Source organism: Engraulis encrasicolus, chromosome 9, assembly GCF_034702125.1.
Source record: "Engraulis encrasicolus isolate BLACKSEA-1 chromosome 9, IST_EnEncr_1.0, whole genome shotgun sequence".
NCBI lineage: Eukaryota > Metazoa > Chordata > Actinopteri > Clupeiformes > Engraulidae > Engraulis > Engraulis encrasicolus.
In genome coordinates this window covers 12,494,043-12,509,540 of record NC_085865.1, presented here as the reverse complement: position 1 = coordinate 12,509,540, position 15,498 = coordinate 12,494,043, and the positions used below count along the sequence as shown (strand labels likewise).

At 44.5% G+C, this 15,498-nt stretch overlaps 1 protein-coding gene across 4 annotated transcripts in view; it reads right to left on the bottom strand.

Annotated features, from left to right (window-relative positions):
* The window catches only part of pfkpa (phosphofructokinase, platelet a), a 47,140-nt gene that overhangs the window by 13,112 nt on the left and 18,530 nt on the right, over positions 1 to 15,498 (bottom strand). For 2 of the 4 annotated variants that reach the window (XM_063206525.1, XM_063206523.1), the window contains exons 12-17: positions 15,019 to 15,088; positions 11,745 to 11,891; positions 9,002 to 9,072; positions 8,581 to 8,668; positions 6,978 to 7,130; positions 2,231 to 2,395 (exon numbers count right to left, since the gene is read on the bottom strand). In XM_063206525.1, the coding sequence (XP_063062595.1) occupies positions 2,231 to 2,395; positions 6,978 to 7,130; positions 8,581 to 8,668; positions 9,002 to 9,072; positions 11,745 to 11,891; positions 15,019 to 15,088 (694 nt within the window). Of the gene's footprint in view, positions 1 to 2,230; positions 2,396 to 4,082; positions 4,236 to 6,977; positions 7,131 to 8,580; positions 8,669 to 9,001; positions 9,073 to 11,744; positions 11,892 to 15,018; positions 15,089 to 15,498 lie in introns of all 4 variants that reach the window. The other 2 variants (XM_063206526.1, XM_063206524.1) reach the window with 1 other exon arrangement.

The window sequence follows — 15,498 nt, the reverse complement described above, 5'->3', positions numbered from 1 at the left end:
GATACCTCAGTGACAACGGGTGTAAGTGGATCTTTAACCCACCACACTCTTCGCACATGGGGGGCAGCTGGGAGCGGCTAATTGGACTCGCAAGGCGTATCCTGGACTCGATGCTGTTGAAAGTCAGCCCAGCAAAGCTCGAACACGAGGTCCTGACAACATTCATGGCAGAAGTCTCAGCTATCCTAAACGCCCGTCCACTGGTTCCTGTGTCCACAGACCCCGACTCCCCATTCATCCTGACACCAGCGACCCTTCTCACACAGAAGGTCAGTGCTCTTCCTCCTCCTAAGGGTGAATTCGACGAGAAGGACCTCTACGGAAAGCAGTGGAGGCAGGTCCAAAGCCTCGCCAACACCTTCTGGTGTCGCTGGAGGACTGAGTACCTCCCTACCTTGCAGAGACGCAGGAAGTGGGAAAAGGAGAAGCGCAATCTGAAAGAGGGGGATGTCATCCTCCTGAAGAACGACCAGTTGCAGAGAAACGACTGGCCTATGGGCGTCATCCTCAAGACCTTCCCCGGCGCGGACGGGAGGGTAAGGAAGGTGGAGATCAAGACTACAAGGGACGGGTCAGCCAAGACCTTCCTGCGACCTGTCTCAGAGGTCGTCTTACTCCTCTCCCCAGAGACTGATTAATGTTCTCTTTTTCTTACTCCCCTTTGTTCTAGGTGGCATCTTTCTGATACCAGGCGGGGAGTGTGCTGGACTGAGTTTATTTCATGTTTATTTCATTTAATTGATGTGCTATTTTCTCCTCCTACCACTAGGTGGTGTTCTTGATTGGGGGTTGGGCTTATCATTTGGGCAGTCATATTGAAATGAATGATAGTCATGTGACTCTGATAGGAAGTGAATCCATTGTTTCAAGCAGACCAGTTTTGGCATGGTGGTGTGAGCAGCTGTATCATCTTACGCCATCCTCTTTGTAATCACTTATTGAGGCATCGTCTGTAAGTATTTTTGAAAGATATTGTTTAGGGTAAATATATTTTGAGTATATTTCTGCATATTTTTGTAATTTGAACGAAGTAGAGCTATGGATGTTTGACATGCGGTTTCAGATGTTCATCTAGTCACTGTAGTAGCTTCCTATGCTAATTGTAGGCCTTATCTTTGGGGATCTGTATTAGATATCTTACTTAATGCATATTCTGTATTATTTTGTGCTGATTATGTGTTTTGTTCTGTTTCTTCATTTTAGTTTTACACCTTTTTGCACGCTGTCAGTTTGAATAAATCTACCAAATCTGACCAGTGTGTGATGGGAGTCATCTGTCTGTCTAGTTGAAGAAGGGGAACTCTTTAATGAGGGCAGAACAAGATGTATGAACTGTATGCACTGCATGTATGCATATGTATTCAGCTGCGTGCAATATGTTTGACATGTCTTGAAATGTGTGCCATGTGTGTAGGCTGTGAGACACCTTCACCTCCGTCTGCATCAATGAAGTAACTCTACTGGGGTGCGTTTCTCGAAACCGTAGCTGTTAGCTAGTTAGCAACTTGGATAGTTGTCAATTGGAAATTGCATTACGAAAGTATTTAACGTCGTTAGCAACTACAGTTTCGAGAAATACTCTCCTGTAATATACTATCTAAAGCAGCCAAGTGTAAGTGAAGGTCTCTGATGTGGAAGGGGCTCCGTATAGATGTTTGTAGGCTGGATCTGCCTGGCAATGTGTATTGTGTGTAGACTGTTAGACGCCTTTATTTCCTTCGGATACTAAAGTAACTCTACCAGAGAGAGTAGAGAGAGAGAGGTTCCATTGGCCCATTGTTTCCGGGTTCTATTATTGCAAGGGGGAGAGGGGGAAATCCCCCTTTAGGCAGACCTAGGCAGACCTAAGGACTTTTCTATTCAATGCTAGGAGCATTATGACACGCCCCTTTAGGCAGACCGGAACCTGGCCATGTTAGGTGCCCATAGAAACCTATTATGTTGGCATATCTCTATATACTTAAAGAATCTCTGACTCTAACATGTGAATCAGCCTGCTGTGCATGATCACCTGTAGGTATCGGATGTCGAAGGGGCTCCTTATAGATGTTTGTAGGCTGGATCTGTCTGGTAATGTGTGTTGTGTGTAGGCTGTTAGACACCTTTATTTCCTTCGGATACTAAAGTAACTCTACCATGTGAATCAGCCTGCTGTGTGTGTGTGTGTGTGTGTGTGTGTGTGTGTGTGTGTGTGTGTGTGTGTGTGTGTGTGTGTGTCTCGCATCGTCACCTGTAGGTCTCGGATGTCGAAGGGCTCCTCGTAGATGTAGGCTGCGTCGGCGCCGGCCGCCAGCCCGCCCACGCTGGCCAGGTAGCCACAGTAGCCACCCATCGTCTCGATGATGAACACGCGGCGCTTCGTACCGCTGGCCGACTGCTTGATGCGGTCGCACGTCTACATGTGTGTAACAGCGGACCACACACACACACACATAAAGAGCCAGACAGACAGACAGACAGACAGCCAGACAGCCAGACAGCCAGACACACACACACACACACACACACACACACACACACACACACACACACACACACACACACACACACACACACACACACACACACACACACACACACACTGCTTTTTAGCCTCCTGAACTTGGCCTGCACTCCAGAGGAATGCTGGCTGCCGAGTTTCATAAGAGTGATTACCCAACACTGGCTCCCTGTGTGTCCTGCACGGCCAAGAGCTGGAGCTGAGAGCTAACAATAGCTGCGGAGGCAAGAACAAGAAATGAGACGGCTGCAAAAACAAGCAGACATCTCACTCCCTCCCTCCCTCGCTGGCTTTTTTTTATTCCTTTGGTTATCTGCTATGTCGCAGCTGGCAAGACCAAGGCTGTCTGAGAGACCTTGTCTATTTGCTCATCCGCACTGATACCGATCCAGCACAATATGCTTTTGTGTGTTATTACCAGAGAAGGAGAAGATTTACAGTAAACTGTAACTTATATCGTGTGAGTCTTAAACAAGCTCTTGCAGAAGTCAATTGATAAAAAAATGAAAAGACAGCAAATCTGCATGGACCTTTTGACTTTCATTGCATTTCTTAAATATGTTTTTATGTATGTTGTGGACATAAATGCCACACTGCAAAGGAAAACAATTTAAGTTCTATGTCTGATTTTTGGTACGATTTTTGCAGCAACTATTACAGTGCATGCATGTCAAATGAATAAATGAATATACTGCTCTTCTGCAGTGACAGACATTACATATCAAAACAAATATGCTTCTTCACGTGCAATGTTACAAAATTGTGACGGTTCACTTAAGGTTCAAGGTTTTTTATGTCTTCAGATGGCTATGAGACATGAGGGTAGCATTGGGTAATCCTCTGATAAAAAATGCCACTAGACAACATCAAGACAACGCATACACAACAAACCACTGCCAGTAATAAAAAAAAAATTGAACAATCTGAAAGAAAGGTTTAAATTCTCCAAGCACACACGACAACTATAAAACAACAGAACATTTCAAATTCATCACTCTCCTTGCAAGCCTAATTAAAATCAATTACACTTTATTTTAAGGTGTCACTGTTACAATACAGTAGGGCTACCTGGTTTGAATGAGAATCTTCACAGACTTTGGCAGGTACAGAGGTACAGCCTCTTTGATAATATCAGATATCCTGCTAGTGATATATTTATATGATGCATTTTTGTAGGAAAATGCAAGAACATGATGCTATATATATGTAGTGTATTTATGGCGAGGTTGCAGAGCCTTTTATACTGCAATACCACATATTACATAATTTTACAAAGATCGCATCACATTGCCTTATCTAAACAGAAAAATGCACAACTATAAACTAAGAACAAATGAACTAAATAATACATAGAAACGGATAAACTATAAACTAAGAACAAATAAACTAAATTAAACTTCATAGAAACTGATGGGCAGGCCCTATGACATAACATAATGTTAGACGGGTTATGCCACTATGACCATGGATAGTCGGCTATATATACTGTGACAGTGACACTGTAAAAATGGTCAACAGTTATATATATATAAATAACCTATGAAATAAATAATTGACTGTGAGGACCTATAGATGCGCTTACCTCCACAATGGCATTGAGGGCCGTGTCGGCCCCGATACTAAGGTCGGTGCCGGGCACATTGTTACTAATGGTGGCAGGCAGCATACACATGGGGATGCAAAACTCCTCAAACCTGGCACGAGCATCAAACAGCTGCAGCAAACACTCTATAGCCTTCAGCCCCGAGCACATCAGCAAGGCATACACAGATACAGACACACACACACACACACAAACACACATACACATACACACGTTCCAACAGACGCACGCAACACGCAAACAAAACATACGCATAGTTCCGTTAGAGCGGCCTGGGTGGTCTCAGGGTTGTGGACGGAGAGGGGGGTGGTGGTGGTGTGTGTTGGTGGAAACGGAGGGGACCCGGCGTTCCTGCCGCTCGACCCGCTGATGGCGATTCATGGCTCCTTTGTCGGAGGGGTGTGGAGGGGGAGATGGAAGAAGGGCTTGGGATGGGATGGGTCACCTTTTAGGGACCTGGGTGGGGTGGGCCAGGCAGGGATGGAGGAGTGGAGGGGCTTGGATGGTGGATGTGTTGATGGTTGATGCAAGATTTCTCCTCACGCACATACACGCACGCACATACTCACGCACACACACACACACACACACGCACACGCACACGCACACACACACACACACACACACACACACACACACACACACACACACACACACACACACACACACACACACACACACACACACACACACACACACACACACACACACACACACACACACACACACACACACTTATCTCTAAAATCTAGAGACCTAATGTTGTGTTGGGGCTTGGATGGTGGGTATATCGTCCTTAGAGCTATTCATACGCATACATACAAACACAAGCACAAACACAAGCACTCCCACAAACACAAGACCTAAAAATCAAACTGCGCGTGACTGTGGTGTCACTGTGAGCAGTGAGCGCAACATACTGGTGCTGGTGGTGGCAGCAGCTTGGCAGCAGTGTTGCCAGATTGGGCGGGTGCCCGCCCAATTGGGCTACTTGGGATGAGCGTCGGCGGGCAAAAATGGGAAAAATTGGCCATTTGGCGGTTTTTTAAGCCGTTTTGGGCCCATAGAAGTCAATGTAATTTGTTGAATTTGGGCGGAATTTAGCACATTTTGGCATTTTGAGAACCTTTTGGGCGGGATTTGGTCAGACACATCTGGCAACACTGCTTGGCAGCAATCACAGTAGCACTGGCACAGCGTGTTGGGCAAATCCGAGAAAAAGAAATGCTGCAGACTGCAGCTCCGTTTGTAAGGTTTATTCAAGACGTGCCGACTTCTACACTCTCTATTGTCAGATACGCCTTTGTCCTGCACTTGGCCTCAGTGAGGTGGGATGTCCATACTTCAACTCCTCTGACAAAACTAAATGCTGACATGACCTGCAGACCTGATCTGAGCGGGATGTTTCCTGATTGAACCGTCAAGTGTCTTTACTACCTCACCTCAACGTTTTGCTTCTGGTATCATTTATTAATTCATAGTAGCATTTCTTGCGCACCTTTCACAAAAGAAAAACAACTCAAATGAAGGGTTAAATCTGTAGAGAGTAGTTCATGAGAAATGTTCATGAGAACTAGTTTCAATGTCATTGCGCTAGCAAAAAGGCTAGCAGTCTGTTAGATGTTCTATTCTGATGCAGACCTAGAAAGCATCTCATACCAATACTGTTATAAGAACTATTGCATTGACACAGTTATCTGTTTAGTAGTGCAATTATGACAACCCCGCTCAGTGGGGGCTAGCAGTGCGGTGAATGGAGCCGAAAATCAGCCTCTATCAACTAGATGTGCTCACTGAAACCTGCAGTGCATCTCAAGGTGTGTGTTAGCATGTGTGAGGATGAAGGTTGACGGTGGATGAGGACGGGTATGGTGGTTGTGGTGGGTGAGGATGACAGTGGAGACAGGGGTCGGTCGGGTCGGGTGGAGTGGGGTGTTGGGCGTTATTTGGCTGAGTAACATGGCAGGCACAGAAACAGCCGACAGCACAGCATGCCTAATCCATGTCATCACCACAACACTTACCTGTTGCTCCCATCACACACTTTACCAGGCCTAGCCACAGTAGCTTATTAGCATTCATTGAAGCTCTTGAACGCTCTTCGTAAGTGCTGAACAACGGAGTAACTGACGATTTACGATGCGCACTACCAACAACAAACTGTAACAAACACAGACAGTCAGGTCATTGTGAACCAATAGTCTGTATTTGTTTTTTTTGTCGGATGGTAGCTAGCTTTCAATTATCATTATGGGTTACCATCACTGGTAGTGTCTTTCTGAAGAAAGTCACCTAGTGAGGTGCCTTTTGTTTACTATACATTTTTGTGTGAAATTTGCCAAGACAAGTACACTAGGGTGAGTGAATTGACCAGAGAAATCTTACTCTGCTGAATGTGAGAAAGTGTTAGACAACTGCAGCTTAGATTGTGAACTGTGAAACATTTCCAGGCTGTTTTAAAATGTTAACATTACTCGAAAAGTGCAGTATAAGTGAATTAAAATTGTTACAATAATATTCATTGTAATTAATACTGTTATTGTTACTTCAGCAGTGGACTTCTCATGCCCTACAACTGCTCTGGTGATTGGCGCACTGCTTTGGTTATGTTGCCTATCTTTCATTGGCTGGCTACTGGTAAAGAGGGGAGCTGAGAAGAGAGAGAGAGACAGAGAGAGAGAGAGAGAGAGAGAGAGAGAGAGAGAGAGAGAGAGAGAGAGAGAGAGGAGGGACGGTGGCGTAGTAATTCTTCAGCAGTAGTAGCAGCAGTGGCCCCGCCCCCTCTCGAGAGGTCGATGAGGTCGACGGCGGCCACGTTCGCCGCGCCGCGAGAAAAAACGACAACAGCCCTCCTGCTAGCCAGCCACGACTTACGTCCGTGATGGCGTTCAGCGCGGTGTCTGCGCCAATGCTGAACTCTGAGCCCGGAACATTGTTGGAGACTGTGGCGGGCACCATAATCATGGGCACACAGAACTCGTCATATTTCCCGCGGGCCGCTAACAACTCCATTAGTCCCAGGTAGGCCTGTGGGATCATGGCAGAGCCGGGCATTTACAACGTAGACTGGCACTGCTGCCACACGTGGGTGGTGAGGGGTGAGGTGGGGGGAGTGCAGCGGAGAGGAGAGCGGAGTCGGTGAGGGGGCGCTGGAGGAGGGGTGGGGGGGTTGATAAGAGAGAAGGGATAGTGGCTTGTGTGGGGGAGGGGGGAGGAGGAGGGGAGGGGTGGAGCCAGAGGCTATCGCAGCGGGCAGCGAGAGGACAGACAGGTACCACTCCGAACACACACTAACACACACACAAACATATATACATGATATACATATACATATACATAAGCACAACACATACTATATCATGAAAAGAGAGTGTAAAATATAGAACACATTTCATGGTCTCTCAGACACACACAAGCTTCCTCTCCTTCACAGGCACGCACTCACGCACGCAATCACACGCAATCACACGCAATCACACGCACGCACGCACGCACACACGCACACACGCACACACACAGCACACTATGAGCAATCACACAGGTCTAATAAAAAAGACGGACACAATTTTAAACACACAATCAACAAAGAGATTACAAGTAAACTTCTACATGTAAAGGAAACTCTCTCAAACACGCAAGCATACAAAAGAGAAAGAATCAAAAAGATGAGCTTTTGACAGAGCAGCGTGAAATGACTGAAGGAAAAGAAAAAGCATCTGAATTCATTACTTCATATTTGCCAGTTCTACTTGGTGTTTACAGAGCACTTCCAAGTAGATTAATTGGTGTAATGCTGGCATTTCTGGTGTAATCGTGGCATTTGATATTTATCAGACATACACAATCTGTCATTGGCCTCTTATACTGGTACTCAGGTGCAGATGCCAACTTCAGAAGTTGAAAAAGCGCCACGTGTTCTTTCTAATTCTGCATTTAACACAGGTGATTTTAAAATTCAAAACTCTCTGATATCAGTGCTCATTAGAAGGAATTGGTTTAGAAAATGTTTGAATCAAATACGTGGTAGTTTTTTTTTCCACTGTCTGAAGTTGGGAATCATTATTTCTGTAATTATCATGGCTTTGAAGAGTCACTTTTGCATATCTGGAAAAAAACATTTGGATAGCAAAAGGCCAAAAGCAGATTGTGTTTGTGAAATCTGTCCAATATGGTTAACAACACAAGGTTTTGTCAAATTGTATCAGTTACATCATAAAGGGGAGTTTGTTCTTGTGAATGAATTCATTGGGTGAAAGCTCAAAGGACAGACTGAAGGAGAAGGATGGGTCAGGTTAAATCAACAGGTCATTTCAGTCAGTACCATTTCCATCAGTAACTAAAGAGTTGACATTAACCTTATCTACTCCAATGACAGATTATACAAGTTAGAATACTAGCATATGTATTCTACTATGGGAAAACAAGGATTTTTTTTACAATAATAAATAATGTTTAGACATAAAAAATGGAACCATACCTCGAAACCACCGATGACGAGCAGGGCGTTGATGTTATTTTTGCTGATCTGTTCTGCAATTTTGTCTAAATGTTTTGCTGGAAGCGTTCTACATCAAAGAAAGACAGAGCAGGGTTTTTTTTCATTTGGTATGTTCCTCACTGTATAAGAATTTTGAAAATAGGAAATTATGAAGAATTTAAACGAACGATACACAAAACATGTCTATCCTCCCTGCCACAGTTATCAAGGAAAGGCGATTGAAAATGCTGATCAGCTGTTCAGACTTTCATGCACAGGTGCAAAAGATACCACATACTGGCAAACGGATCATAAAACATAATGCATCTCATACATGCCAAACTTTAAAGCATGCAAACTGTCAAGCACACATATGCAAGTGTCCATGACTGATGGTTGGGCCTTGGGATGTGTCACCTACCGCTTTGTACCTAACAGAGAGCCTCCTTGGCCTGTCCAACCCCCAACATCGGCCCACTTGATTTCTCTGAGCTGATACAGAAAGAGGGAGAGGGTGGGGATGGGAGAAAAAGGCGAACATAATTAAGTAATTAAAAGTAATTACTAGTCCCTTGGGCTGTCACTAATATTGCCATTTCTATATTACTGCTGATCATGGCTGCTCAGCTCTTTGCAAGTCCACTTGCTTCACCATACATTCTGCAGACCCCTGAAAGCTCTCCAGCACCCCCTAGGGGATGGTACTGCTCCTGTTAATTAACACTAATATACAGGGGTAGCCAAAGTGAAAGTAAATTTAAGGTTTAAGTACAACACTAGCACATGATATTACATAGCGGTTTCACCAGTTATTCCGTTGTACCTAATGATGTGGCTAGACGTTGTTGTTACTGAAAAAAAATCCATAAAAACAACATAAAGAAACCCCCCAAATTTGATCCAACCACTGCAGAACATCTTCGTAAGAAGTAAGAGCAGTCACACTAAGGCATTCAAAAACATGTCTTCCCTCAGATGCCACCCAGATCTGCATTGGCATGGAATGCAATGTGTTCTGGCACACATAATTTAATTCCTTGTTTGTGTGTCCTCTGCTCTGCTGCATTCCAGAAACACAGGGTCGTATGGTGCAGTCGCCTTCTCCCTGTCTAATGCTGTTAAGAGGAGCGGCTGTAACCATATTACAAACACACACACACACACACACACACACACACACACACACACACACACACACACACACACACACACACACACACACACACACACACACACACTTGCACAAACGCCCACATGCACACACACAAACGCAAGCATACTTGCACACACACACGCACGCACACACGCATGAACGCTCACTCAAGAAAATAAATTGCATACAAACAGGGGAAAGGAAACTGTTTTAAATATTAGATAGGAAAGACAGATTCTACACTGTCTTGCTATCAATGTGCAGATGTGTTGATTATTATCTATACTGCTCAAGTCCCTGACACTGTAGGCCTATCTTGCTGAAAGGTCACTAAGAAATGCAGTACTACTGGCTAATATGACGTGATAAAACAAAGACTGAAGCATGTCACAAATATTGTAAAGAGATTCATGAGACATATCAAAGAAGGGGGAAATATGGGGTGATGGAAAATGTCTAGTCAGTGCTTTCGTCTTCCGGACGTGGCACTGTAGAGGCCATGTGGGAAAAAAGGTAAACACTGCCCTCTGCTGGTGGACCATCGCACAGGCAAGTGAAAACAGAGCAATACAAGTGAAGCTAAGTAGTTTATTATAATCTAAGCCTCTTAGCCGTCTACTGCTACTTAACCCCATCAAGCAGAGATCAGACCACCGTGGGGAAGCTGTTGACCCTATGTGCGAGCTGTGCAAAGACATAGTGCTTGACGGGCGGCCAAGAACTTACAGTAGTTTTCCTCAGGTGGTCGGTTAACATTATCAGTCTAACTTTCTAATTGAAAAGGGGAAGTTCTATCTGAGGGAGACAACTACACAAAAATGCATCTATGGAAATGAAAAGAAATCCATGTTACAATACAACAGAATAGGGCCTCAAGTCTATGACCAAAAGTGAAATGTACAGTGAAGAAATGTACAGTGTGGTCTCTCTGTGCCCTTCACATTGCTACTTGATTGACTGACATTCATGACAGAGAGAGGCTCCTGCTGCAATTAACTATCGGTAGAGAGGGTTGAAGCGGGGCTTAGCATGGGTATACATTTACTCAGAACCTGAAAGCTGAGGTATGAAATTCAACTCGGGAACTGAAATGAAAGCGGCCACCGATATTGTGTTCACGTGCCGTGCCCGTGCCCACAGTAGTTATGTGGGGAACTAAAGTGCTTCCTTGTGAACCACCCTCTGAACTTTTCCATATGTGACCATTTGTTACGCGGATCGCATAGTGAACCAACTTTCCATGTGGCATGAACATGCCAGCCAGTTCCAGATTAAGTGTGGGAATGGTCACCGGCACAGTTCTCTGTTGGCCTGGACGCACCATGACAGCCCAGGTCTACTCAATCACTGAAGCGATTTCATCACTCACTGTTTCAGTTCTCATGCATCATCATAGAAAGAATCCGTCCAATGAAAAACATACAGTACATGGAGTTGGTTTTGAATGACTTCCAGGGGTGATAGTGAAAAAAAATCCTGAGCCTGAACTTTTTCCCCTGCTCTGACGACGACAACGACAAGATACTGCATAGTGACGTAACGTAGGCCTATTTTGACACATTATTCAAACATTTAATAGCCTGTGTATGACCATTATTCAAGCCTGATAGTAGAAGAAAACCCTGAACCTGTAACACTTTCTGAGATAAGAATAACCTAATGGCTAATTATTATCAATGTTTTTATTTTTTGCAAACTCTGTCAAGCCTGAAATCAGGCATGGAGCCTGAATACTATCAGCCCTGGACTTCTATTGATGGTACAGGTGTGCTGTAGTCCCTCTCTGTTACTCCAGTTATATTCAGTAATTTGCTTACCCGAATGGAAAGAACACAGCACAAGGTTTCGAAGGGATTTCTATTTAGATTCAGGAGGAATTCTGTTATCGTATTGATGTCTGTGTTGCAACATTTCAGACGAGAAACACAAATTGATCGTGATCGTGATTGTGATCGATATGCTTCGGTAGCTCTGTAGAATCAAACATGAGTTGACGTTTCTGGAGGGTTACCTGTCCCTTGGAGAAGCCTTCAAAGCCGTCGTTGACAGCGAACATCTTGTGACCCTCAGAGATGCCCACCCTGACGGCAGAGCGTACCGCTGCATTCATGCCCGCTGCTGGGGCACCCACGTTCAACACCGCCACGTTAAAATTACTCTGTTGGAGAGAGACAGAGAGAGACCTTTCAGAAATAGGTTCTATAGAAATTTAAATACACATTCATACAAATAGTGGTTTTCCTCGTAACATGGTGTCTGGTGGTCTCATGCACAGTTATGGACAAAAAGTATCAACAGTAGATCGTTTTAAGATGACTCCCAAATTGTCAAATTTTCAAACAGCCAGGCAACTTTTCACCAGATGAATTAAAAAAAATATTCATCAGACACTTAATGTATAAGATGCCAGTAGGCTAGTTTAAGAAATCAAAGTTTATTGAAATGTTGTAAATTAGAAAGTCATTTTGAAGCACTGTTCCATTAAAAGATTTCTTTGAATGTCAACACTCAACAACTCTACACTACCTATCTACATTACTCTATTTTTTATCACGCAACTTGTCTTCCCCCAAATGTGAAAACTCATTTCTACAGTATACCATAATGTAACCATAATGCCCCGTGTACATCAAAGGCGAACTAAGCGACCTGCGCGGCGGAAGTCATTGTTTCTCTATGGAGGGAAGGCGAATAAAACTACCAGAGCGAATTCGGCAGGAGCGAAGCTTCTTGAGTGACCAGGGCGAATTTTGACGATTAAACTCAAGCTAATCTTAAGCGAATTCGCTATGGCGCGGTTCGGCGAAAACCAATTGGAACGTTCATATCGAGGAATACCCCAGGCTGTCAAGACAGAGCCGCTATGTGATTAGCTGAATCAAACATGTCAGTGCAGTGTCCAGAGCGAATAAAACGAATTCATGGCGAAACTTCTTCAACCACCCCAGCTACCTGGGTCGCGTTGGTAGCGCTTGATGTACACGGGGCATATCTGTCCCACAGCTCATTATTTACTACCCTGTTACTCTCCATAACCCTCTTTCTCTTTTCTATTTCCATTTTCTTTCCTCTTGCAGCCTCTCCATTTCCCTCACTGTCTCTTCTCTTTTCTTCCTGTACCGTATCTTTCTCTTTCCCACGTACACCTGCTGTGCAGTGCATCTTCTCCTCCGTGTTTCTGGCTCTGCAGGGGGCTGCGAGTGTGAGCGCCTGGAGGGCTGGACTGGAGCCCTGGCCGACAGGGTTGCCAGATGAGGCTGATGATTTCAAGCCCAAAAACTGCTCAAAACCCACCTAGAAGCACAAAATCCCGCCCAATTCTATTGATTTCTATGGCAAAAAATGGGCGGGTTTTTCTGATAAATGCAATTTTTACCCGCACACGACCATCCTAAGCAGCCCAATTGGGCGGGAAACAGCCCAATCTGGCAACACTGCTGGCCGAGGATTGATTATTGCCAAAACACAGCTGGGGAGGCCCACTCTCCCCCTCCTCTCATTGCTCACCACTGTGCTCCTCTCTATCTGACTGGAGTCTGACTGTCCTGAAGTAGAGGAGCATGCCAGCCAGCACAGGAGCCATCAATCAATCAATAGACGCCCTTCTCATCCCAGTCCACAAACAACACGCAGCAAACATCGATTTAGGCCGAGGACATGTTTGCTGCAGGATACGCATGCACGTCGGGCATACACAGGCACAGGTACGCAGACGCGTGCATGCATTGCAGTATTGACAAAATGAGGCTGCGGTAGAGTCACGCAGTGGTGGAAAACATTAATGAGAGCCCCGTTAGGTATCTGCCCCCTCGTATCTAGGGCCTAGATTAGGGCTCCCCAACCTTTTTACGTCGGAGGGCTACCAAGGGCTACCCAAGGGCTAGTGATGGCTACCCGCGGGCTACTTGTTTGTTCGAAATCCTCTACGTCTTGACATTCTTCTAGAAATCACACTATGATTGAATGATTATTTGCTGATAGGTTATAAAGAAGTATTCTTTACAGGTTATAAAGAAATAATCTCATGTTAAAATGAAGAAAAACCTCAACTGTGACTAAAATCTTGTAGTCATCCCTATTTATTAACATCCTGGGTGGGCACCTCAGAAGCTCTTGGAGGGCTACCTGGCACCCGCGGGCACCACGTTGGTGATGATACCTTCAGTATAAAGCAAAGTGCTCTGGTCACCCTGAAGCAAGTATGTGCACTCGGTCGCATGCACACACGCACGCACGCACGCACGCACGCACACACGCACGCGCACACTCACTACAGAAAGGCAGGAACAAACAAATATGTGATAAGTTAAGCCATGTACAGTACATGACATGCATAAGCTCAACCGTAATTTCCAACATACGCTGCTTCTGCAGCAGGGCTAGTGCCAATAAACTGATTAATTTCAGTAACATTTCCCTTGATCAATTAATTTATGAGGGAGTTTCCAAATATCTCTCGTTTTTTACAGGTCCTTACAGGTTTCCAATATTAATACCAGTCTTCATTTGCATTAATTAAACAATCATATCAAAATAAGAGTCTTGAGAGATTGGATCATAGCAGGGGAGCAGTAACACTGTAAAAGTAATGAATATGTAGTGGAAGGCTAATAAAGTGAAAGTAGGCGGTCAGTATTTCTCTGGCTCCCTTTATGCGTGAGTGACAGTGGTAGGAAATGAGGTTTCAGTCTCCAAACTGCTGAATCACTAGGCTGCCTGTTTTATAACGACTTCTCCAGAGATCGTAAGGCGCATGTGCGATTATGAGGGCTGTTTCTCATATGTCCCAGCACAATTACATGGAGTGGCTTTTATATATCCTCTTAAGGTTCCTGTCTCCGTAGTGCAACAAAAATGGAGGTTTTATAAGATATAAATATTGCATGAGTGGTAATTGCAGTCTAACTGCCAGGATTAGAAAGACTTGCAGTTAAGTGAAAGCCATGATCACCCACACACAACCACACACAAACCAGCCTGATCTCTCAGAGTTCTGTGGAATGGACATGGATCTTTGGGACATGAAATTTGTGTCAGTTTCACGGATTTTGCCAATTTGTGGGGACGTTACATTGACTCCCATTCATATCTATTCATATCTTACTAAAATAATATCTAACTGTGCCCAGACCAAAACCTTAACCTATCAATAAAGAAATGCTGTTGTACTTTTAGTGTCTTTAAATATCCATGGAAGAACCACCTGTTGTTCTATGTGTATACAGTATATCTAGTTTTGAAGAAGTGAAAAAGTGAAAAAAGCAACAGTGGAGTCAGACACTTACGACAGGAAGCTCGGATTCTGGCTTGCGGTGAGCCAGCAGTTTGTAAGTCTTCAGGTTGTTCTCAAAACTCCTGACATGGGCAAAAAAGGGAGAAGTCATTACATGTCACAATGTCACGTCAGTTGTTTATGGATCAACAGAGTGGCTTTATTATGGCAGCATTCAGGGTTAAAAGTCAGCTCACATCATCAACGGTGACTTTCAAGAAACAAGCTATGACATCAGAAGTCAACTAAAGGTGAATTTGAATAACAAACTGGCAGTTGGCAGTATGCATCACTCCAGCAGTAGCTATCAGCAGTGGCTGTACAGTTAGGCAAACAATGGATTATAGCAACTCTAGCTGACAATGTCAGGGGCAAAATTGGAAATTGCTATATCATCTAGTACCACAGCACTACCACAGTTTTCCCCTAGCCTGGCTCCTACCAGACCTCTGTGTGCGCGCGCTTTAGAGCCCCCTGGTGGAGTAGTAGAGAA